General features: G+C 42.1%; 2 protein-coding genes across 2 annotated transcripts; one reads left to right on the top strand and one right to left on the bottom strand.

Moving 5' to 3' along the window:
• Positions 1–1,539: 1,539 nt before the first annotated feature.
• TSACC (TSSK6 activating cochaperone) lies at positions 1,540–7,417 on the bottom strand. The gene is made up of 4 exons (XM_070268028.1): positions 7,291–7,417; positions 6,433–6,492; positions 2,897–3,019; positions 1,540–1,773 (listed from the first exon to the last, which is right to left on the bottom strand). Exons 2-4 carry the CDS (start codon positions 6,467–6,469, stop codon positions 1,553–1,555), a joined length of 381 nt encoding a protein of 126 aa, XP_070124129.1. The 5' UTR covers positions 6,470–6,492; positions 7,291–7,417; the 3' UTR covers positions 1,540–1,552.
• On the top strand, positions 7,194–25,009 carry CCT3 (chaperonin containing TCP1 subunit 3). The gene is made up of 14 exons (XM_001500099.6): positions 7,194–7,800; positions 9,756–9,817; positions 10,524–10,574; positions 10,664–10,726; positions 11,483–11,579; positions 14,997–15,114; positions 17,662–17,848; positions 18,558–18,707; positions 19,494–19,626; positions 19,810–19,891; positions 21,299–21,479; positions 23,676–23,921; positions 24,197–24,328; positions 24,678–25,009. Exons 1-14 carry the CDS (start codon positions 7,770–7,772, stop codon positions 24,780–24,782), a joined length of 1,638 nt encoding a protein of 545 aa, XP_001500149.1. The 5' UTR covers positions 7,194–7,769; the 3' UTR covers positions 24,783–25,009.
• Positions 25,010–25,756: the final 747 nt, after the last annotated feature.

Consider the following 25,756-nt stretch of genomic DNA (forward strand, 5'->3'; position numbering starts at 1 on the left):
TTTAATCTTCCTATCCATGAACAAGGATTATCTCTCCACTGAGCATGACTTAAATCTTCAGTATGAATGGAGAGATCACTAGCTAAGAGAAGAGGGGGGCATATTCAGATTTTATTCAAAAGCTGCATTTTGATGAGAATAATGGGATGATGAAACTGCAACAAACTTCCAGACATAACTTACCCTTACCCTTGCACCCAAGCACAGTTAGGTCCAAACTTATCCACAAATATCAAGGTCTCTCTCTTTCTGAAATTATTTTGATTACATCCTTCTCTTTCTCTATGGACAGTAGCTTAATCAGAATTTTTTCTGAATGCCAAACCCCAATTCCTCAAGTTTCACGTCTGCCTTATTCTTATTCTGTCCTCTTTAATAGAACAGAATAAAGAAGAAATCTCTGAAAAACTCTTCAAAGATTTGAAGGCCAATATGAAGTCTTCTTCTCAATCACTGCTTTCTCATTTCCTCCTCATCTTTGTATTTAAGCCTAACTATCTTTTCATCTTCTACACATTCCACAGGAAAATAAGGCCTCTGTGGAAAGAGGACCCAGTCTTGAGAGTAATTTGCCAATACACCTGCAAGAGAAAGCAGTGACCTAACATGGTTCTAACGGCTAAGCCAATCTCAATTGTCCTCTTCTCAAACACTGAAAACGTACGGTTGGACTTGAATTCTCATTAAAGTTAATGTGACTTCCCAACTTAGAAATTTCAGGATGCTGTCTCTTGGTGTTTCAAGCTCAAGACTAGTCCTTCTCTGCAATATAGCTCAGACTTACTACCTGTCTTCATTTCTAAACTCTTTATCTAGACCATAGGAGTTTCACATCAAATTACTATTATTAATTTATGCAGGTCTCTCTCAACTTTCATTCTCCCTCCACCCCAAAATATTTTGCCAGTGGTGTTTCTACTATTTTATGTGTGCTTCATTGCTGTCTGAAAGCTTCCAATGGCTCTCCGGTGCTTCACGTAAAATCAGAGCCTCTAATGGCTGCTAGCAGAAAAATTCCCCAGGGAAAGCTGCCTTGTCTGTTCTCAGCTGCTCTATACTCTACCTCATAGCCTATATTCTTGGGGGGGAAAACCTCTTCTCCTAATTTCTGATGACTCATTCTCCTATCTCTAGGTCTTTGTCCAAGCTTCCCAGCTGGCATGGAACTATATTACTTCATCTAGCCATGCCACCCCATCCTACCCCTCCATCAGGTGGCCTCATGCGGCCACTTCCTCCAGCAAGATTCTAAGATTGGTCCACTTGTATCCTAGTAACTTCTATGTCTCAACCTCCATTCCCCCTTAGAGTACCACTAAATTTTGCAAGGAATTATGTGTCTTATTTGTCTTGTTAGACAGGAAATCCCTCAAAACTGTCTCTTCTGTAATATGTGTCCCCAAGTGCTTTATGCAGTGCTTTGCACTCAATGAACACTTATTATGAACTTGTGAACTAACCAACCATTTGTAGATTATATGCCTAAATTCCACCAAGGGTTGAATTGGGAAGAGAGAGGGAAGAAACATACACAATAACTTTGTTCCACAATTCATTTACTGAACTGGGGCAGGTGATTTAACAGGAGATTGTGAGCTAAGGCTGGGAGAGAAGAGTTCTTGCTTTCCCCCCCACCAGTAGCCAGCTGTGTCATGGATGCTTGTAAATTTTCCAAAATAGCCATCTGCTGTTGGGCAAGCTGGGTCTGAAGCTGGAGATTGGCATACATACATTCTAGGAGTCCTAGGCATTCCTTGGACTTCTGGTTAACTCCTGAAGGAAGAGCAATGGAGGTGTAAAGGGGACAAAAGAGAGATGTTTGTAATTGTGCCAAGGTGGGAAGGGCTCTAACAAAATGACCCCTCTAATCTTTCCAGGCACAACTCAACCCAGATACACCTTTGCTCAGCTGTCATCTTCTCAGTGAGGCCTACCTGGCCACCCTATTTCAATTTGAAACCAATCGCTGGACCTTATTACCCCTCTCCCTGACTTTATTTTCCTCATAGTACTTACAACCATGTGGCATATTTTGTAATTATTTATTTAATTTAAGTCCCTCTTCTAGAATGTAAGCTCCAGGAAGGCAGGGATTTTTGTCTCATTTGTTCACTGCTGTATCCTCAGCACCTAGAAGAGTACCTGGTGCAAAATGTTCAACAAATATTTGATGAGTGAACGAAACGGTCTGGGAGTGAGGCCTAACTCCCCTTTCAAGAGCGCAAGGGATGCCTCAGCCTTCTTCTCTTACCTGACATAGTATCTCATTAGCAGTGACCTGAAGTTCTTCCTGTTGTCTAACTTCAACCAGTCTTGCTGCATCAGCCCATTTTTTCCCTAATGTTTTCAACTACATTATACGGAGCCAGCTCTTAGTTAACCTTGGTAGTTATATTATCTATTGTTTGTGTATTTCTTGGTTTTGACTTCTTTGCTAAACTCTGAGGTCCTCAAAAACAGGGGTCACGACTGTCTAGTGCCCTGGTAGGCTCCCACAGGTATGCTAAATACCCACTGATTTCCCCTTGGGAGGATGGATAACTGAACTTCAAAGAAACTGACCTAATAGTTACTATTTCCTTCCCTGGCCACTTTTTAACTAACAGTACTAACAAGCAATAAAATTTTCACTTCAGTCCTGCCTAGTCTAGTAAAGGTGCTAATAACCAAGGAAACAAAAAAAATTGGTAGAATCAAGAATTAAAAGAAATCAGTAGAACTGAATAATTAACAAGCTACCAATGAAAAATCTAGAGGTGGCTTGACCCAGAGTTGGCACCAGATCAACAGGAGAAGCCTCAGGCCACCTCCTCCATGCAACCCCGCCTCACCCCCCAACCCCTGCTGCCGGGCGCAGCTGCTGCATCCACCTGGGAAACCCTCCCTGCATCCTTACGTGAACGCAGCTTTGTTGTCTGGATGTTCAGGAGAGTGGCTGGTGGGGAACTTGCTTGAAGATTAATAAAGCTGGGGGAGGGTTTGGCTTGACAAAGAGGCACTGCATTACCTTCCTCTTTGGCTGAAACAAAATCAGAGGCAACTAATCAGAGCTCATTGCAACAAGGGATAGCCTTTCTCATTAGATCCCTGCGCTGGTCTATGAACGCAGGTGCCGAGGCCCCGCCCTGAATAGCTTCAAAGAAAGTTATATAAAAGAGACAAAAAAGAAACCATAGTGGGACTAAGGGAAACTAAGCAGGGATGGGATAAGCTAAAATCTAATCTGCTTATGTTTTACAAGTTCTTATTGATAGGCGCTACATGCTGACTACTGTACTAGACACTGGGGCAAACACAAGACATCTAAGACATGGTTCCTTAGGTGCTTAACATCTGGTTAGGGAGACAAATCAGTCACTGATGAAATGGTGATATAACAACACAAGGACATAAACAATGAGTCTGACAGTCTGGGGTGAAAATAAGGCCTTGTATTTTTTAGCTATACTAAGCATATGATTAGATGTAAAAATGATTGTTTTTGAAAAGAGGGGAAGAGATCAATATGAGTACAATAGTCAGAGAAGACTCCAGGCAGGTGGAGGATATTTATTGGACCTTGAAAACAGGAAGCTTTCAATGAGTGGAAAAGATACTTCAAGTGGGAGAAAAAAGGATAGCAAAAGCAAATGCAAGGAAGCCAATATATCTCTGGAAAGATGAGGAATGCTGGGATGGCCAGAATTAAGAGCAGGGAGAGTGGGAAGGTAGGATGGACCAGAGAAGACTCTTCACAATAGCAAATCTGAGACTTTAGACTTTCTCTTGAATACAATGGAAAGCCATTGAGCCTTTTAGGATTAGAAAATATAACTGTATTTTAATTAATCTATAGGTATTAAAATGGGATGGACATGGAAGAAGTTCTTAAATGGGAAAATGGAATACCTTTGTCAGAAATAGTTAAGCTAGAAGAAAAAATTGATCTGTAGGGAGAAGATGATGAGTCCTACAGAAGACAGATGCTATTTTTGTCTACTGAGCAAACCTTCCTCTGGGAAGCTATTCCTTCCCCAGACTCCAGGCCATACTGGTGGGACTGCCCCAGGCCGCTCTCCCCAACAGGAACGGGCATGTGACCCAATACAGGCCAATCATGGTATGCTGTCTGCCTTGACAATTGCGACTGGTCCAAGGGGTAAGCACAGGAGGCAAGTTGGACCAGAGTCATCCCCTGGGATGGATATATGGATTCTGTGTCAAAGCAGCTTGCTTTCTTCTCATTTGCCATGTTGGGAAAATGTAAAATTGGGGCCAATGAAAGCTACTGAATTTGGCCAGCATGCCATGAGAATAAGATAAAAGCAAGAAATTGGAGACAGGACAGAACGTAGGAGAGAGATGGATAAATGGACAGATACTCACAAGCACGGAATCCCCAATTCCAGTCGCTACAGCCCTGGTTTTTGCAGCTCTTCTTCCTACGCTGTGACTGTATCAGCATCCCTCCCGACTGCACAAGCCTCTGAATTTCCTTTTTACTCAAAGGAGTCTGAATTGGGATTTCCTCATTTTAACATAAATCACATTTTGGACATTGAATCTGACAAGAGATTAGGAATACCAAATAGAAATGCCTAGAAAAACAGCCAGAGAGATAGCACTGAGCTCAGGTGAAAGGTCAAACTGCCAGGCTAGCCACAAAGAGGTGATGAAGGAGCTGCAAAAATAAATTAGCCCTCCAAAGTGAAAAACTGAGAGTGAAAATTAGATCTTGGGGGAACTCCTCAGGAGTTTGGAAGATGAAAAGGAAGTGGCAAAGTTGACAGAGGAGCAATGGGTGGAAACGCAGAAGAGCTGGGACCATGAAAGAATTAAAGGGCTTGGGACAGTGGGGAGTCTATAATTTAATGTCATAATGAGATCAAAAAAGGATAGAAAAGTTGAATTCCTTCATTCATTCATTCATACAGATAAGAGAGAGCTAAGTGCCTGGAATGTGTCAGCCACTGACAATATCACAGTGAGCTAAACAGATGTGGTCACTATTGTCATGGAACTGACAGCACTGCAGTGTACATAGTCATTGAATGATAAGCACGCACATTATTACACCCCTTAAATGCTCTAAGAGCACCTAACCTAGTCTGTGGAGCTGGCACATGTTCCGAGGAAGTGACCCAGTCTCAGCTGGCATTTGAAGGATGAAGACAAAGAGAGGGCCTCTTCACCAAAAACAAGCCTGGGGCAGAGGTATGACAGGGAGGTTGTATGAAGGAAGATGTCTCATTCTCGTCCTTTACTCAGAGTACAACAGAGGAACGGCCTGCCAAGATGAAGAAGTGCTCATACGTGAGTTCTAGGCTGAGGTGCTTTCTGTCTGGAAAGTCACTGAGCCTATGAAAATTGAAATCTGTTCTATTCCCTGTCAGTTATGCTTGGTGAAGGAAATCCATTTTTCGCTCTGGGTTTGTGGATTTTCCAAACCCTGCTGTAGAGCCTCTATCTTCTCCTCCCTCCTGCTTCAAAGTCATCAGTCATTTGACGGCTCATGCAGAGTGGTAAGAAAATAGAAACTGAAACTCAGGTCTCAAGATTCTTCTCACCATTTGAAAAATTTGTTAATTTCCATACAAACGCACTTCTAAATAATTTCAGCCCTTCCTAGGTATATAACGATGCATTTTCTACTGGGTTGTAAGGTTTGAAGAATACTTTACAGGCAATTCATACTAAGGAACCGTATTGCTGACTAGAGAATGTATAACAGAAGATGAGGTTGAGGAGCAGCAAAAGGAGGCAGGACAGAGAAAATAATAATAAAAGGTGCTTTACGTACATTATCATATATATTTCTCACAAATAACTCTTTGAAGTAGGTAGCTTTATCCACATATTTGAAAAAACTTAAGGTAGGAAATTTCCTCAAAATTCCACAATTAGTATGTGGCAGTGCTGGAATGACATTCAGCCCTGTAGAATCCAAAGTCATGCTCTTTATCACTGCACAGTATACTCTGTGAAAAGAGCTAGTTCATTTCTGTGCAAGCTAAGACACAGTAGGCCTCTCAGATAAAGTAATCTACTCCACTACAGTTAAGTGGATAAGCTCTGGATTCAGATGGCCTCAGGCATTTCCCTGGCCACCAATGGGACCGTCCAGCTCAAACTGAGTTCACTCTAGCCAACACTATGTCTTCTGGGATCCCTGTACACAGCCTTGTTCTAAGTATTAAGAGGAGATATAAAGGAAGAATAATAATATTCATTCAACATATAATTATTGGGCATCTATTATTTAACAGATCCGGTTCTAGTCACTGGGAATACAGCAATGTTCCCATTTAGTGGGAAATGCAGAAAAAATACAAATACCTTTCAATTAACTAAGCAAAAGGAAAAAACATACATACAACTAGAATCATTTTCCCAAATGCTAAGCCATTAAGGAGGTCTGGTTTTAAGGGAAAGGAAGCAGGCCTTCTGACACACCTCTTCTGTTAGCAGGATGAGTAGTCTGCTGCTCCATCTGAACACCTACAGGTGTGGTGCCTGGGAAAGAATCAAAGCATTACAGCATCAACAACCTATGCTATTACCTTACTATTGACAATTTCATAAGTTCTCTCCAGAAGATCTCAGGCTGTTCCAATTTTGGGAGGAAAAAGTGTGAAAGGGTGTACTCTTCTATTTCATGGCCAAATATAAGTGACTCTTCTTGAATTGTCTGTGCTCTCACGGTGCCTTCACTAGTTAGTAAAACAGCTGTTATCTATTACTATTGCTTCCTTTTTTAGTGGAAAAAATAGTAATTTAACCAAACCCAAACCTTGAATCTTCTGCGAACGAGCAATTATTCTCTGTGTTCTCTCCACGTTTAATTTCTGCAGTATCAGCCCTTTTCCTGTCCCGTAAGGTAATTTAAAAACTCTAGCTCCCCATCATCTCTAACGGACTAGGAGTTGAGCGGAGAAGGAGGGCAGGGGAGGGAATAGACGTGGTGAAAGAAAATCTCTAAGCACTAAAGGGAATACTTGACAAAATGTTTTCGATAGGATAACTCGGGGAAAAAGTAAGCCATCCCCCTCCGGTACCGCTCACAGCCTCAACAAAAAGCATTTGCCCAAGAAGGGAAAGGTCCATTCACAGCAAGGAGTCCAGAGGCAATAAACCACAACTCCCAGCGTGCCCAGAAGGATTGTTACCGCCCAGCTCAGCCGGATAGGACTACAACTCCCACTTCACCCTGCATCAAACCAGCCAGGTCTTCCTTTAACTGCCGGTCGAAGTCCCACCCCTCTATTCCTCCCCGGTGCTAAGACTGGAACGAAAGAGTGGAAACCGTCACACCCTTCTCGATCTTCGCGGCCCGAGAAGGGCTGAGGCGCAGCACAGCCTTAAAGACTTCACCTGCGGTGTCAATCGAAAGTCTCAACCCCAGCGCCCACCCTTGTAGTTGAAACACATGCGCAGTAGCGTGCCGTCCAACTGCCGGCGCCTAGGCGCTTGCGCCGAGGATCGCGCTGCACGCGGCCGGGAGCGGCCACCCTACTGCGCAAGCGCCTGTGCCCTCCCACTTCCATCATCGCGCTCTCTCTATCTAGCTTGCCCTGCCGTTCTTGCGTAGGGGGCGGGTCTAAGGATGTCAATTGGCCTGTTTTCGTGCCGGTCAATGAGATGGATACGGTGATTGGCGGCGACGCTGAGGGTAGTGGGTTTAGGTGTAAGCCCTGAGGAGGCAGCGCTTTCTGGTCTTTTTGCTAGGGTTCTCTCCAGAAGGTTCTGCCGGTTATCCCAGCTGAGGGTACCCGGCTCTGCATCGCGCCGCCATGATGGGCCATCGTCCCGTTCTCGTGCTCAGTGAGTTGTGGGGAAGTCGGGGAAGGGATTCCCTTTTCGCCCCTTCGGTCCACACTTTACAGTGTTGCCCCAGCCCATTCCCGCCCTGCTCCGGCCACTGAGCCTTCCAGTCGTGGTTCATTTTGGAAGCCCTCTCTCCGGCTGTCCTCGCTTCACTTGACCTATTCCGCTGTCTTCACAAACGCAAACTGACCTCCCCTCGCCGCCGCCTTTGTCTTTGCGGGCACCGGCCCCGAGAAGCCCCTTCCCGCTCGGCACTGCGTTCTTCACCCCCTCCCCCGCCCCTCCACCTTTCCCGGCGTGACTTCCAGTGTGTAGATGAATGAATAATGATTTTTCAGTCCGGCCTAGCTTTATAACCTTGGCCCATCCCCTGGTAGCGGTGAGGCCTCGGACAAATTGCTTGATTTGAGCGTTTCCATCTTGATAATTGGGGCTAACGGTATTTCCTCGTAGAATTGTGAGGATTAAATGAGATGAGTAGGTAAACTGCTTCAAAGAGGATCTGGCGAACAGCGAGTGGAATCCTTGGTTACTTTTTTCGGTAACAGTCCTCTTGAAATTCCGTTCAGCAACCCCTGTTCCTGAAGTGACCCTGCTTCTCTTACTGGTCCTAGATGTCCCTCAGTGTCCTCTGCGTTGTAATCTCTCCCACTGACCTGCTGAGTTTCCCCAAATTTATCCACTGGTTCTCTTTACTAGTCGAGAACATCTCTCATTTCTTTTTGACTAGTGAGTACCACCTCCTTTGTCTTCCAGAGTATGTTTCGATTCTGTGCGTAACTTCTGTACCCCATCTGCAAGACCACCTAAGATGCCCGACTAGCCATTTCCCTTCCTTACAATCCTCTGTGTACAGCATGTTGTTCAGGTGTTGCCCGTTTTTCTCTATACCTGGAAGATAACTTTTCAGGGAAAAATTCTCTTACCCCAGAAAAAACAGTATTTCTGATGAATCCATCGGAAAGGTCAATGCAAGATTTTTTTTACCACTGTGTAAAATAGAAATCTAAATCCTGAGAGTTGTGAGTGTTGAGATGTGATGGGACTGGATTGAAAAAATTTACGGATTGAAATTGTAGGGAATGTGTAATTTGGAGAGGAGGGAAATAAGCACTTTGTTCCTTTCGTTATCACCACTGGCTTGTCTCCATTGAGAGGGCCCTGGAGTGAGTGGTGCATTGTGAAGCCCTTTTCAGGTTTACATTAATCCCGGGCATTACTGGCTATAACTGATGAGGCTCCTTATTAAAATACGTAGTCAGCTCTTACTGATGGTAAATCGGTTACTGAGGCATTCTTACCATATCCAAGCATGAAGTGACTGTCTTACAAATTGGGACGCTTTTGAGAGTGTGTTCTCATTCCCCAGCACATTGTGGGGGCACTATGAGTAATTATGCTGGAACTGTCAGAGTACGATTCCCCCTATCCAAGTAGGAAAATATGAACCCCCAAACTTTCCCTTTTTACATAAAGTAGTGATTGATGGTTTTTTAGGGTCATCAGCCCTTTAAGAATCTGATGATAGCCGTAGATCCTCTTCCCAGACAAAAATGCAGTATCTCCCGTTTTATGGTATAATCTCAGGGAGTTCACTATCCCAGTGAGGCCCGTTCATGGACTTCAGGTTATGAATCCTTGTTGTAAATACATGAATGTTTGGTTAGAGGGAAAGTGACCAGAATTCCAAAGTCAAAGCTGTGTGGGTTGTTTCTTAGTATACCAGGAGTTGAGGTAAATAAAGAAGTAGCCATAAGTACATATGTTTACTTTTTAACAATTTTTTGAGGTATAATTGAGATACAGTAAGCCGCACATATTTAAAGTGCTCAATTTGAGAAGCTTTGGTCAATGTATATACCTGTGTGTTTCTTTTCAAAGGTCGGGGAATAAATAGCTAATACACGGTGGAGTGATCCTTGGCTATTGCCTTTTTTTCTTACCTGTTTTAGGCCAGAACACAAAGCGTGAATCTGGAAGAAAAGTTCAATCTGGAAACATCAATGCTGCTAAGGTAGCATATCTTTAAGTTGTTTAAAGTATAATAGTTTGCCTCCAGCTGCCTTTCCTAGTATTTCTATGTTTCTTTGCAATTAGGGAGAGGAATAGTTGACTTCCCTTCTTTCAGGACGTTTTCCTGATGGTGGTAGAGAGAAGGATTCCTCTGAGAGAGAGGCCTAATAGTCTTTTCATGTTAACTTGTGTATAATTCTCTTGCTGTATATTGTTTTACAGTATTCTGTTTGTGTTTGTCTTCTATACTAAACAGAGTTACTTGAGGGGAAGAACTGTTTCCCTTTTGTATTCCTAGTGCCCCCTGAAGATCCTGGATAGGTATTCAGTAAATATATTTTTAGTGAAAGAATGAAATAGCCCTAGATCTGATTTAGCATGGTGTGGAGGCTGCTGTCACGGAAAGAAATACTAAGACATGGACTTCCAGTTACCTGGACTGCTGGGAAATTGAAGCTCTGGGGTGTGTGCCGCCTTTTTTCTTGTGAAAGGTTTTTCTTTCTACATCTACCCTGAAAGCATCCCCAAAGGGGAAAAACAACAGAATCTAGCCACATGGTTTGCTATATCTAAAGTGGGTTCCAACCCTACTTTAGAGGTATAGTTGATAAAACACTGACTCGGGATTACTCATGCCCCTTCCCTTAATATACACACTCACCATCCTTTGATCTGCACTTAGATGTTTTACATATTCTTTCCGATAGACTATTGCAGATATCATCCGAACATGTTTGGGACCCAAGTCCATGATGAAGGTAGGCTTATCTCACTGAAACTCTTGACTACAGATTTTTCCCTTTCTGTTATCTGGAACACTTAAATACAACTTTTACTTTTGTCCTAGATGCTTTTGGACCCAATGGGAGGTATTGTGATGACCAACGATGGCAATGCCATTCTTCGAGAGGTATGACTTCTCATTTTGCTTTCTAATCATTTTGTGAAGGACCCATAAAGATATATGTAGATGATGATTAGTTTCTTTGGGCTGTAGTAACAAATTACCACAATTGGGTGGCTTTAAACAACAGAAATTTATTCTCTCGTAGATTGGAGGCTAGAAGTTCAAAATCAGGGTAACAGCAGGGCTGTATTCCTTTTGAAGGCTCTAGGGAAGAATCCTTCTTTGCCTCTTCTAGCTTCTGATGGTTCACCACAGTCGTTGGCATTCCTTGGCTCGTAACTCAGTCCTTCTCAGTTGTTGTATGGCATTCTCCTGTGTGTCTCTTATTATAAGGACACCAGTGGTTGGATTTAGGGCGTATCCTGATATGCGTATGACCTCAATCTTCACTTGATTGAATCTGCAAAGACCCTGTTTTTCAAATATAGTCACATTCACAATTTCCAGGGGGTAGGACTTCAACATGTTCTTTCCACAACAATAATGCTCCCCGTAATTAAGCTAAAAGGTACTGTTATCTGCCAAAGAAACTTGAGTAGTTGAGTTGGCATAGTACATTTTTCCCCAAAAGGAAGGGGACTTGGAAAGGCGGTTTACTTAGATATTTTTGGAGTCACGTTTAAACTTTGAAGCTGTGGTAAAACAAAGGAAAAGGGAGTAAGTGTAGAAGCAGGAAGCTCAAGAGTTAGGGCCAAGCAGAATGGGTTAAGAGGTCTTTGAGTAGTGTTGATTCAGTGGCTATCTACATTTTTCTTTCAGATTCAGGTACAGCATCCAGCAGCCAAGTCCATGATTGAAATTAGCCGGACACAGGATGAAGAGGTTGGAGATGGGACCACGTCAGTAATTATTCTTGGTAAGAAGAGATGAAAGGTTAATAAGGAAAATTGGATTGAAATGCGGAGATTTTTGCCAGAAATAATGTCTATGTCATATTTTAAGAAGGGACATTTTACCAGTCCACTACTTAGAAATATTTATTTATGTATTTATTTAATTTTTTAAAAGATTTTATTTTTCCTTTTCCTCCCCAAAGCCCCCCGGTACATAGTTGTGTATTTTTAGTTGTGGGTCCCTCTAGTTGTGGCATGTGAGATGCCACCTTAGCATGGCTTAATGAATGGTGCCATGTTTACGCCCAGGATCTAAACGGGCGAAACCCGGGCCACTGAAGTGGAACACGAGAACTTAACCACGCGGCCACGGTGCCAGCCCCCTACTTAGAAATATTTGAATAATTCGTTGCTGATTTCCTATGTATTCTCCAATTGAGTATAAAACATTCATCATAGTATAGGATGAGTGCACAAATCTGGTTTAATAAAGTACAGTTGATTCTTGTTATTCACAGTAAGTTCTGTAAAGTCAGCACAGACACTCAATTAGTGAATACTAAACCATCACTCCTGAGGGAGATACGGGGTTAGGTTTCTGCGAGCCTCTGGTCACGTATTTATCAACTGATAAATATATACCTTATTTTATGGTTTTTTGTTTGTTTTGTTTTTTTAAAGACACCTTAATTTATATTGTTGACTCATTAACATTGAATTCGTGGGCCAGTTGCACCGTAACTCATGCCTGAGCAAAACTTATCAGATATGTTGTTTTCTCTATTAAGGCACATCACAGCCTTCTTGAACTTAGGAGAACCAGATAGCACTTTAGCTCTATACTTGGACCATTTTATGTTATTTTATTTTGTTGTTGTTTCTTTTGGGGTTTTTTTTTTTTTTTTTGAGGAAGATTAGCCCTGAGCTAACATCTGCTGCCAATCCTCCTCATTTTGCTGAGGAAGACTGGCCCTGTGCTAACATCCATCCCATCTTCCTCTACTTTATATGTGGGACGCCTACCACAGCATGGCTTGCCAAGCAGTGCCTTGTCCACACCCGGGATCTGAACCAGCGAACCCCGGGACACCAAAGTGGAACTTGCACACTTAACTGCTGTCCCACTGGGGCGGCCCAAGTTGGGCCATTTTAAACAGTGAAATAATCAACAAGATGCACAAGAATGTGGAAAACGTGATGCTAAATATACCACATAAAGCGTACTTGTTTACAGTATGAGAGCTGCAACAAGGCAGAGTCTTGTCTTGTTTGACGTCACCTGGGAATGTGTGCATTGGGCAGCTCACATTTTTCATCTCTGCATGTCTGTGAATGACCACGAAAGTGCTGCAAATATCATTTTGAGTTACAAATACGTTTTAGCAAGTAGTTGAATAGAAAAATGCAAATCTCAAGAATGAGTCTCAACTGTACAAGTTTTTTGTCTTTTTTAAAGATTACAAATACTGTTTTTTTTTTTTTTTAAGGAAGCTTAGCCCTGAGCTAATATCTGCTGCCAGTTCTCCTCTTTTTTGCTCAAGAAGACTGGCCCTGAGCTAATATCTGTGCCCATCTTCCTCTACTTTATATGTGGGATGCCTGCCACAGCATGGCTTGATAAGCAGTGCTTAGGTCCGTGCCTGGGATCTGAACCAGTGACCCCGGACAGCCGAAGCAGAGTACTCAAACTTAACCGCTGCACCACCGGGCTGGCCCCTCGACTGTACAAGTTTTAATTACTAATCGTTTCACCTGTAGGATCATAAAAGATCACTTCTGGAAAGTTGACATATTACCTTTACTTGTATAAATTTTAAGTTGATGGTGAAATTTTTATTATAGAAACATTCATTTTCTAAAAATCTGATTGCGGCAACACATAGATAGGAAATGAGAAAAAACTATTTTAAGGGATGCCAATGTATAGTGTTGGCCCACATGCCTAAAAATAGAGTTCTTACAACAAAATTACTATAATAGGAATTTTTTAAAAAGTGACAAATTATTCTTAGAATGCCTTTGTGTACTGCATTTTGAGAATGGTGAGTTGGGTGTAAATTTGCTTGAGTTACCACCAACTAATCACTTCTTTGGATCCAGTTCTTTGGTGGCTTGAAAATTACGTATACTAATTCCGTACTCTGAAGAAAAACTTGGAGAATAAAAAGGAGAGGAAAGACTTCATATGCTTTCACACTTTTTTGGGTAAAAGATGAGTTTTAGATGTCAAGCAGAATTTTCTAGCTGATAATCTTAGTTGAATCTCCTGGAGGTATTAGGTAGGTTAAGTCTCCATGAGTCTAGCTATCCTAGATATAGATAGCTTTAAAAAAGAAAAGAAACAGAAAACTTTACCATCGCTAAAGACATCTTTCTTCTAGTTATTGTTCTGACTATTCTTTAACAGGGTATATCCTTTTTTAAGTTAACTTACTCAAGCATCTTTTAAAATATTTTATCTTTCTTTTAATATACATGATGGTTGCTTAGGAGTTGGTATAAGGTATTGAATTCAAACATTTGAGCAGGGGTCGGCCTTGTGGCCAAGTGGTTAAGTTCATGTGCTCCACTTCGGCAGCGTGGGGTTTTCCTGGTTTGGATCCCATCCACGGATGTGGCACTGCTCATTGGGCCATGCTGAGGCGGCGTCCCACATAGCACAACCAGAGGCACTCACAATTACAATATACAGCTATGTGCTAGGGGGCTTTGGGGAGAAGAGGAAGGGAAAAAACAATTTGAGCACATGCCAGAGTATACATGTGAGCTTTGGCACATTTGTGTACATGTTAAAAATTAATGCCAGTGGGCAGGTAGTACGAGCAATTTGTGCAAAAGGCTTTTTTTGACAAAAATTTACATTTCTTTCTCAAAACTTTTTTTAGAAACCAGCTTTGTATGTGATATGTATTAATGTGTATTGTGTGTGTGTGTCTTAGAAAATAAAGACACATTTTAAAAGAAGGACGTTTTACCAATAATCCCTCATCCAGAGGGTCAGTTTTGTACATTTTTGTGAGTATTTTTCCAGGTAGAAGGTTTTGTGTGTTTTGTTTTTGTTTTAGTACCAGCAGTTTGACTACATTCTGGGTGTTGAGATAATAAACAAGTCAGTTTTCCTTTATGTATTTTTCTTTCTATTTTGGAGTCTTGGGAAAAAATTTTGTTTAGAAAACTGGTAACATTTAGTTAGCAAGATCAAGAGAATAAGTAAACCCTACGATCAATCTTTGATCATTTAAAGTATGTCTGATGAGGATATTTTTTCATGAATTGGGTTTTACAAAGTGTCAAATTTGGAATGGCGTTAATAGCCAAATGGCATATCTTTGGGGAGAATCTATTTTAGGAAAAAAGGTAAGGTATTTTTAGAAGCATAATGAAGTTGCCTTGATGTCCAAGTACTTTTTAAAAGATTATTATGGCGTTTTCTTTTCCAGCTGGGGAGATGCTGTCTGTGGCTGAGCACTTCCTAGAGCAGCAGATGCACCCGACAGTGGTGATCAGTGCTTACCGCAAGGCGTTGGATGATATGATCAGCACCCTCAAGAAAATCAGGTACAGGGGGGAGCAAAAACGAGTAGTGTCAAATATGGGAGGCCTGGAACACTGGTCTGTTCTTAGGTGGTGAAGGAAGGCCAGACACATCATACACACGGTGGGTCATACCCTGGTGTCATTTCGTGAGGAGAAACAAAGGGGAGAGCCAAATAAAGAAAAGGATGAGGGAAAGAAAAGTTGCAGAAAATGATAAAGGATACAAAGCAGACGAATAAAAAGAACTAAGTGCAATTCTTCAGAATACATTTTGGTTACATCCTATCTGCTAGGTTCCGTGTCAGACACTGCCAAGGGAAATGTGTGGTGGTAGACCTACCTTCCAAGATTTTAGATTCTAATGGGGGAAATAAGTTACGGAGTTAGATAACTAATTATTCAGGACTTACTATTAGAATATCCTACCATCGTGTGTGATTATAGCTAATTTAGTTAATATTCTAATAAAAGTGCTTGGAGGATGGTAGCCAGCAGTTTTTCTTTAAAATCAAAAGGACTGCTGTTTGAATCCTATGTAGTAACTGAAGAACTTGCTGTTAGTCTCTATTTGCTGAGTGCTAATAGGATAATGAAAGGAATATAGAAATGCATGACTTCTAGCTCAGGATTATTAGGTAAGTTGTGACATCATTCAGAATGCAAAATTGTTTTCATTAAATTTGTTTAAAAGCTATAGGGGCCAGCCTGGTGGCATAGTGGTTGGGTTTGCGAGCTCCACTTCAGCAGCCCCGGTTCCTGGGTTCAGATCCCAGGCACGGACCTACATGCTGCTTATCAAGCCATGCTCTGGTGGTGTCCCACATAGAAAATAGAGGGAGATTGGTGCACATGGTTGCTCGGCAACAATCTTCCTCACCAAAAAAGAAAAGGAAAAGCTATAATGTTGTATTCTCTCTTTTTTTTTTTTTTTAAGGTTTTATTTTTCATTTTTCTCCCCAAAGCCCCCCGGTACACAGTTGCATATTTTTAGTTGTGAGTCCTTCTACTTGTGGCATGTGGGACACCACCTCAGCATGGCCTGATGAGCGGTGCCATGTCCGTGCCCAGGATCCAGACCGGTGAAACCCCAGGCCGCTGAAGCAGAGCACACGAACTTAACCACTCAGCCACGGGGCTGGCCACTGTTCTATTCTTTTTTATGGTTTGGTTGTTGGTTATGTATCTAGTAATTTGGTGAGCTTTGTATTATACTACCTGCTGATAAGAGACAAATTATATGATGTCATCTCTGTCTAGCACTCTTAGGGAATGAGGTATTTGATTTAAATTATTTTTATAAAATAAGCTGTGTGGGGCCGGCCCAATGGCGTAGTGGTTAAGTGCGCACGTTCTGCTTCGGCAGCCCAGGGTTCACTGGTTCGGATCCCAGGTGTGGACATGGCACTGCTTGGCAAGCCATGCTGTGGTAGGCGTCCCACATGTAAAGTGGAGGAAGGTGGGCGCAGATGTTAGCTCAGGGCCAGTCTTCCTCAGCAAAAAGAGAAGGATTGGCAGCAGATGTTTGCACAGGGCTGATCTTCCTCAAAAAAAAATAAGCTCTGTAAGAATGTAGAGATACCCAGAGGGTTTATTGAGTGTGTGGAGCTGAATCATTAGAAATTTTTTCTTTTTATCAAGCACTACCTACCTACATCTTAGATAATACTTGTAGAGCTATGACTTCTTCCCTAAAATCTGTAATTCAACAAATATTTAATGATTATGTATTATGTGTCATGCAATAAAAGGGATTTCAGCAATATGTGAAAATTTGGACAAGATGGTTTCCAAGGTCTTATACACCTTTATGGTTCCAAATAGTCTCATCATGTACAAATTTATAATGTTAGGAAAGACTAAACTAACACATAAAAACAGTAAACACTACGTGGCACACCATGTATTCAGATGCTAGAATCAGATGTTCAAATGGTTAGTACAGACAGATGGTGATTATCAAGAGGAACTCTCAGAATTTGTTAGTTTTGAAATAAGATTTCAAAGACAAAATGTGTTTTGACCCAAGTTGTAAAAGTTGTAGAGTTTAGAGCCAGCCCTGATGGCCTAGTGGTTAAATTTTGTCACTCACCACTCCGGCAACCCAGGTTCACTTCCCCATCACAGAACCACACCACCCGTCTGTTCAGTTGCCGTGCTGTGGTAGTGGCTCACATAGTAGAACTAGAATGACTTACAACTAGGATGTGCAACCATGCACTGGGGCTTTGAGGAGTTAAACTCTACAACCTTTTTTTTTTTAATTTGGAGCAGAAGGTCAAGAACAAATTATTTTACTGTGAGCTCTGTCAGTGTGGAGAGTTGTCAGGCATGGGAACAGATTACTCAGGGATTCGAGACACCTCCAGGGGATAGGTTAGTTGTAACCTTGCTGAAAGGCAGAGGGATGGGTGAATTACTTCTTGATGTCACTTTTAGTTTCCTGTAAGGGAACAATTTCCCTAATTGTGTCTGTTGGCCCACTATTACAGTTGCCAAGATACAGGTGAGGGACTTCCTTAAATATCCAGGATCTCGGCTGAGCATGTTACCCTTTTTTCTTTTCTCCAGTACCCCTGTTGACACTAATAACCGAGATATGATGCTGAACATCATCAACAGCTCCATAACTACCAAAGCAATCAGTCGGTGGTCCTCTTTGGCTTGCACCATAGCCCTGGATGCCGTGAAGACTGTACAGTTTGAGGAGAATGGTCGGAAGGAGATTGACATTAAGAAATATGCGAGGGTGGAAAAGGTAAACTCTTCCAATGTGTACTTTGGAGACAAATTATTTCCTAGAATGAATCATCCCACTTGCAGAGGAAATAGGTTTAAATCAGAGCAAGATATATCTTTAATATTTAGAACTAGGAAGAAGAGCTGTATTTGCTGCCTGGAAAACAAAAACTTGAAAAAGAAGGTAACGAGGAGGTCTTGCTGAAATAATTCTGTTAGCTTCACTGCTGTCCCTACGCAGTGCAATGTTTACAGGGGCTGGGAAAGGCTTATTGGTATCTCCATGTTTGTGCATTTGCGTACGTAGCAGCCATCTGATCTGGATATAAACAAGGGCTCTACAGTGTAGTGCTAATAATTAGCCCCAGAGAGCTTTCTCTCTCTGCTAATTTAAGATCAAAAAGTAGCTTATTAGCTTCTGGCCAGCAGATGGAGCCCCAAGCCTAAAATTCTATGGGAATATCTTTCAGGAAGTAGGAGAGATCTGAGCCCCTTTAAATCTTGGTCAGCCACTGAATTTCTGTGAGTCTCAGCTGGGTTTCATGGTCTAAGATTAGTGTGCTTCCTGGAGAGGGGAAAATGGGATTGCATCTGTTTGTTTTTGAGGTCCATGAGAGAAAGATACTTTAGAAACCTGAAGGAGTTGTCATTTGGGAAAGATGAATGTGTGGGAAGGGAGTCGAGAAGGTGTCTCCTGATTGTGGATTAAAGTGCATTTTTTTGCTCAGATACCTGGGGGCATCATTGAAGACTCATGTGTCTTACGTGGAGTTATGATAAACAAGGATGTGACCCATCCACGAATGCGGCGCTATATCAAGAACCCTCGCATTGTGCTGCTGGATTCTTCTCTGGAATACAAGAAAGGAGAAAGCCAGGTAAGGTTCCTGGCACTGTGTAAAGCTGATGTGAGAATCTGCTAATATGGACAAGGGAGATAAAAGGTATGTTTATTACATGCCTCCTCTGTGTCGGTTACTGATGTTTACATATGATCTGATTCTTAAAACAGTCCTTTAAAACAGTTGATGTTGACCTGCATTTTACAGATGAAGGATCTAAAGCTTAGCAAAGTTAGATTAATTGCTTGAGGAAAACAGCTGGTATTTGCCAAATCAGAATTTGAACCCAGCTCTGTTTGGCTTCAATTTCACACTACTGTGCCACCTTTCCTAAAGCATTAGAAGAATGTAGAGTAGGAGTTAGTTTAGCTTTGAAGTGCTGAAGAAGAATTTCCAGAGGGTGGGGGGCTCACAAGGCTCCATCACCCTTGGACAAAACGTAGTTATCAAAGCTTATTAAGTGAGGATTGGGAACAAGAATTAATTTATTGGTGGGAAGAATTTTAAGACCCAGAATTACCACACACACTGACAGGACAGAGCTAACACTGAACTGAGTGGTCAGAGACTTTATGCCAGACTCTCCACTAACTGCATTGTGACTTTGAATTCCAGCTGCTTTATAATTAAATGAAAGAGTTAGCCTAGACGATTGCTAGAGCTAAACTGGCTTGTTGAGGTGGGTCATGGCTTTAACATTTTTGTAACCAACTGTCAGGGATACATGAGAGGGCTGGTTGGAGGGAGTGTAGTAGTTGAGATGACCTTGAGAAGGTGCACCAGTCCAAGATTTTTAAATCGTAGTGACTTTTAACTACACAGACTGACATTGAGATCACACGAGAGGAAGACTTCACTCGAATCCTCCAAATGGAGGAAGAGTACATCCAGCAGCTCTGTGAGGACATTATCCATCTGAAGCCTGACGTGGTCATCACAGAAAAGGGCATCTCAGGTAGGGCTCCATTCATTTTTCCAGATTGCTGTTGAGGTAGAAGAGGGTGGATGATTTTTTCCCTCGATATTGGCATAGACTGAACATAATAAACGTGATGGTTAGCATATATTGAGGGTAAAACCAGTTCAGATTCTAGGCGTTCCGGCTTCCAGCTTGACATCTCTACTCTTCGGTTTGCAGATTTAGCTCAGCACTACCTCATGCGGGCCAATATTACAGCCATCCGCAGAGTCCGGAAGACAGACAATAATCGCATTGCTAGGTGAGTAGGCTAGGTAACAATAAGGTTCTTCTCCCCATGTGTTCCCATTTCATAGCTTCATAATGTAGTCATCCTTACCTGGAAAAGTTTAATATAGGATTCCGTCAGCCAAATCAGTTACAGGTGGAAATGACCTGGGTTTAGCTGTCTGCTCCCTTCAGAAGTCCTCTGTCTAGTCCAGTAATTATTATATGAGTCTCTTCTATACCACTCCTAACCAGTAGTGAACAGTTAATGCTTAGACATCTGTGATTGTTACCTTGGTGTGTCTAGGGACCTGTTACAGAGTACAGACATACCTTGTTTTGCACTTTGCAGATATTACGTATTTTACAAATTTAAAGGTTTATGACAACCCTGTGTTGAGCAAGTCTATCAGTGCCATTTTTCCAACAGTGTTGGCATTCTTTAGCAATAAGGTATGTTTTAATTAATGCACCTGTGTGGTTTTTTTTTAGATACAATGCTATCATATACTTAATAGACTACCCTATAGTGTAAACATCACTTTTATATGCACCAGGTAGACAGAAAATTCATGTGACTTGCTTTATTGTGATATTCACTTCATTGCAGTGGTTTGGAACCAAACCCGCAGTATCTCCGAGGTATGACTGGTCTGTTTTAAGTTAAAGCTCAGAATATAGCAGAACCATCAGTTTCCTGGATGGATCCTCAGCTACTATTAATGCAACTTTAGGTTGTATTCAGTGCTTCTGCAGTGATGTCTGTGCTCAGATACCATTCATTGTTAATACTAATTTGTTTAAAAAAAGTCAAGTCTACCTGAACATCACATAATATATTGTGGATCCAAATTGAATTTTATACTTCTGCTTGCTCTAAAATGGCTCTGGGCATACATGCATACACGTAGTTGGCTCTATGTGTCCAAGAGGGACAAATAAGAAATTAGTCCTACGTTCATTAGAATTGGGTCAGACATGTACTTGTTTACCTATACTTATTCACCTTCCTCTTTGCTTGACGTTTGCATCATGTTTAGTACAGTCCTACTATTGAACTTGAGATCTAACTTGGCCGTACAGGGTGAACTCTATCTAGAAATGACTGTTAGGTGATTTGTACATGTCAGATACGCACAATAACTTACTTGTCCAAATTTTAGTATCCACAAAATATACTTTGAATTAAACTGTATGTGATTATGGTAGTTGCTTTAGGTATGTACACTTTTATTTATAAAGCCGTATTATATTAGTTTAAGGAAACTTCACCTGTGTTTGAAAGTCTGTTTCACCAGGCAGCCGAGACACCTTGAGTTACATTGAAATGTTTCTAGTAATCCACTTTTGCCCTTATCCCCAGCCACAGACCTTAGGGACTAGGAAGATGAGTAAAAGTATCTGAAATCATTTGGTATCCCTCTCCCAATCTAATCAATAGAGCCTGTGGGGCCCGGATAGTCAGCCGACCGGAGGAGCTGAGAGAAGATGATGTTGGGACAGGAGCAGGCCTGTTGGAAATCAAGAAAATTGGAGACGAGTACTTTACGTTCATCACTGAGTGCAAAGACCCCAAGGCCTGCACCATTCTCCTTCGGGGGGCCAGCAAAGAGATTCTGTCGGTGAGTCAGCCTTGGAAGTGTGACTGAATGAACTAAGTCATTCCACTTCTTTCTTTTTTTTTTTTTTAAAGATTTTATTTTTTCCTTTTTCTCCCCAAAGCCCCCCGGTACATAGTTGTATATTCTTCGTTGTGGGTCCTTCTAGTTGTGGTATGTGGGATGCTGCCTCAGCGTGGTTTGATGAGCAGTGCCATGTCCGCGCCCAGGATTCGAACCAACGAAACACTGGACCGCCTGCAGCGGAGCCCGTGAACTTAACCCCTCGGTCACGGGGCCAGCCCCAAGTCATTCCATTTCTTGAGAGTTTCCCAAAGGGCCTAAAACCATCCCGTTGCCCATTTTAGCTTTTTTTTTTTCTTTGAGGGAGATTAGCCCTGAGCTAACTACTGCCAATCCTCCTCTTTTTGCTGAGGAAGACTGGGCCTGAGCTAACATCCGTGTCCACTTTCCTCTACTTTTATATGTGGGATGCCTGCCACAGCATGGCTTGCCAAGCAGTGCCATGTCCGCACCTGGGATCCAAACCGGTGAACCCTGGGCCGCCAAAGCAGAATGTACGAACTTAACCACTGCGCCACCAGGCTGGCCCCCCCATTTTAGCTATTTAATTTTGATCTGTAGCCATAGATTTCTCTTTTTTAAAAACATATTTTTATGTTTATTTATTTAACATTTAAAAATAGTGAAGTATAAATACATACAGAAAATGCAGTCATCATATTTGTATAGCTTGTTCACTTTGCACAAACTGAACATATCCATGGAGGCAGAACTCAGAGGAAGAAACAGAAATTTACCAGTACTCCAGAATCCTTGCTCCTATTATCTTCTGGTCATTATCCTTCTCAAGACTAACCACTGTCCTTCCAATACATCAGATCATGTTTGCCTGGTTTTGGACAATAGAAAACTATTTCCTGAAAATTTAAAGTCAGGCATGCAGCATGGATGGCAGGGATTTTGTCTGTTTATAGGGTGAGGTGTGGCTGTTCTACTCTAGGCAGTCATTCGGAGATTGAACTTTATTGAGGCTCTGCCATCCTCAACATGTATCCACAGTCAGCCAGCACATGAAGGAAGAGACAGTAGTGTATCCCATAGGAGGTTTTTATTGCTAGGCCTGGAAGTGATTTTTGTAACTTCCATCTGTATTTCATTGGTAAGAACTTATTTGTATAGACACACCAAAATGCAAAAAAGTTGGAGATGTCTAGTCTAGATGAATGTCCAGCAGGAAACATTTTGTGATGACCAGTGTCTGCTACAACTGCCACCATTCTAATCCAGTCTACCATTGCCTTCCACCTGGTCTTAATAATAGCCTGTAGGAGGCTTCCAAATAATTTGTGCTTCCCTCCCTCATCCAATCCATTTTTCATAGAGAAGATAAAATTACATTCTCTAAAATTTAATTCAGATCATTCTACTTTGTTAAAATTATGTCACGAAACCTAATTGAATTGCAAGCAATGCGTGGCCAGCCAAAGAATCCTTGGTATAGCTCTGCACTATCTAATCTATCTTCATGCACTTTCACTCCTTCCTTATTTACTCTGTTATCAATTGTAACATAATATTTTTATTTTTAATTGTGGCCCAAAAAACCCATAAAAAATTTATCATCTTAACCATTTTCAAGTGTACAGTTCTGTAGTGTTAAGTATATTCACATTCTTGAGCAACAGATCTTCAGAATTTTTTCATTTTGCAACTGAGACACGGTACCCATTAAAGAATGACTCATCATTTCCCCAGCTCCCCGCCCCTGGCAACCACTGCTTCCTTATTTTTTAAGTTGAAATTATAAGTATGAACTTTTTTTCCTTCGTGAAGTTAAGTAACTTACTCAAAGGCACGTAGCTAGTAAGTAGGAGAGAGTTTCCCCTACACCATGCAGCCTCCTAAAGGGAGCAACTAGGACAGGGCACGGTAGGGTATAGGTCTCTCAGATGTTATGGACAAAAGCCTAACTTCACAGAGTGACACCTCCCCCACCGCACCCATCTTGCAGTTGTAGTTAATGTGTTTTTCCAGGGTAAATAGCACTTGCCCTGCCCAATAGAGATTCTAAGGACCTTTCTTCCTTGCCCACCTTGGTGGTTTACCAAACTTGGCAGTCAGGAAGTCCTTTGATGCCTCTGATTTGGCCCTGAGTCGTCAAGCTTTGGCTTCATACTATGTGTTTGCTTTCCCAAGGAAGTAGAACGCAACCTCCAAGATGCCATGCAAGTGTGCCGCAATGTTCTCCTGGACCCTCAGCTGGTGCCAGGGGGTGGAGCCTCTGAGATGGCTGTGGCCCATGCCTTGACAGAAAAATCCAAGGCCATGACTGGTGTGGAACAATGGCCATACAGGGCTGTTGCCCAGGCCCTAGAGGTCATCCCTCGTACCCTTATCCAGAACTGTGGGGCCAGCACCATTCGTCTACTTACCTCCCTTCGGGTGAGTTTTTTCCCATGCTATTCTCTTGATGGGGTAGCGACACCTATTTGGCCTAAGAGGATGGTTCTTGTCTGTTTATCTGGGTTCTCCTTATAGCTTTTTCCCTCAAAATCTCTCTTCTCTGTTAATTTTTGACTTGTTTGCTGTCGCCGTGTCCTCTTTTCCTTTCCTTATCAATCCACTATTTTTGGTTTAATTTTTTACCTAATGTTCCCTGCCAGCTTACTTGTTCCTAGTATTTTCCCTTTAACTATTTATGTTTGTTCCAACTACAGGCCAAGCATACCCAGGAGAACTGTGAGACCTGGGGCGTAAATGGTGAGACAGGTACTTTGGTGGACATGAAAGAACTGGGCATCTGGGAGCCGTTGGCTGTAAAGCTGCAAACATACAAGACAGCAGTGGAGGTGAGGCACCCTAAGACATATGCTATGCTATGCTATTTCTAGATAACCAGAAATCAGTGTGTTTGGTCCAGTCTTGAAGGGAGAGGGTATAGAAGGCAGAATATTTCCCAAAGATCTCCCAAAGAATTCCATCTCCCTACTTATCTTTAGCTCATGTAAATGACAAAGTAACACAGCACAAGCTGCATCCCTTGCTTAGGGAGAACTGCAGTTTACATTTAAGACTCCGGAAAGATAGATTTCAGATAAAATGGTAATTATGTAGGAGGAGCTAGATGATATGTCTAAAAGAAAACAAATGTCCTTCCCTTCTCTGCTGACCTCTTTGGGGCTGTGGCTTTTCTCCTAGACTGCAGTTCTGCTGCTGCGGATTGACGACATCGTTTCAGGCCACAAAAAGAAGGGCGATGACCAAAGCCGGCAAAGTGGGGTTCCTGATGCTGGCCAGGAGTGAGTGGTGGGCAAGGCGACCTCAACGCACAGAGCCAACAGTCTCCCCCTTCCCTGAGCCAGACTGCCAGGGACACTGTGGATGTCTTTGTTTGGAAGGGATCAGGTTGAGGGGCAGCCCCAGTCCCTTTCTGTCCCAGCTCAGTTTGCAAAAGGCACTGACATGTAATTCTTCTCTATTGTAAGCTTTCCATTTAGTTTGCTTCCGATGATTAAATCTAAGTCATTTGAGACAGTTGTTATGTGTTTTTCAACCTTGGATCATATCTCTGCCTCCTGGCAAAGAGGGAGGAGGCAGAAAATCTTACTGGGGAGGAAGGGAGATGGGAATGAGGTCATCAAGTGTCTTTTGCCTTCTCTAATGAGTGTTCTTCAGACTTCTCAGTAGGTGCTAGTTGGGAAGACTCTTGGACTCCGAAAAATGATACTGTAAAGCTTAAAGAAGCACCACTTTACATTCACCACCCAAAGAACAGGAGGAACCTGTCCAAACCATGGGTGTTCCCCGTCTGGTTGTGTGCAGAGCAACACCCAATACATGCTGGGGCTCAGGCATTTGTCCTAAAGAACATAGAATGGCTGTGTTTTTGTATTGCATCCTGTAGCTTTCAGAATTCTTCTCTCTCACCTGGAATTCTCTTTCTCTGCCCTCTTCCCCCACTGTCCTTCTTGATTCCAATCTACATTCTGGCCTCATGGCTTATTGTCATTTTATGCTTGTGTGTCATAGTAAGACTTCTGCTTTCCCTGTGAGCAAAACCAAAAGATTTAAATCTCTTTTTGTTCTTTGTTTTTATCAAGGGGAAAAAATCTTGAGTAGTGCCCCTGGGATGCTAGGTGGGGCTAGCCTTTGGTTTCTTCTGTGTGATTGCTCTTGGCTATTGGGCCTTCACCGTCCCCTTTCTCCTTATGATTCATACAATCAGCCTTTATCTCCTCCTTGACCACAGGACTTAGTCATATTAAGTTGAATACTAG

This window comes from Equus caballus, chromosome 5 (genome assembly GCF_041296265.1).
Source record: "Equus caballus isolate H_3958 breed thoroughbred chromosome 5, TB-T2T, whole genome shotgun sequence".
Taxonomy (NCBI): domain Eukaryota; kingdom Metazoa; phylum Chordata; class Mammalia; order Perissodactyla; family Equidae; genus Equus; species Equus caballus.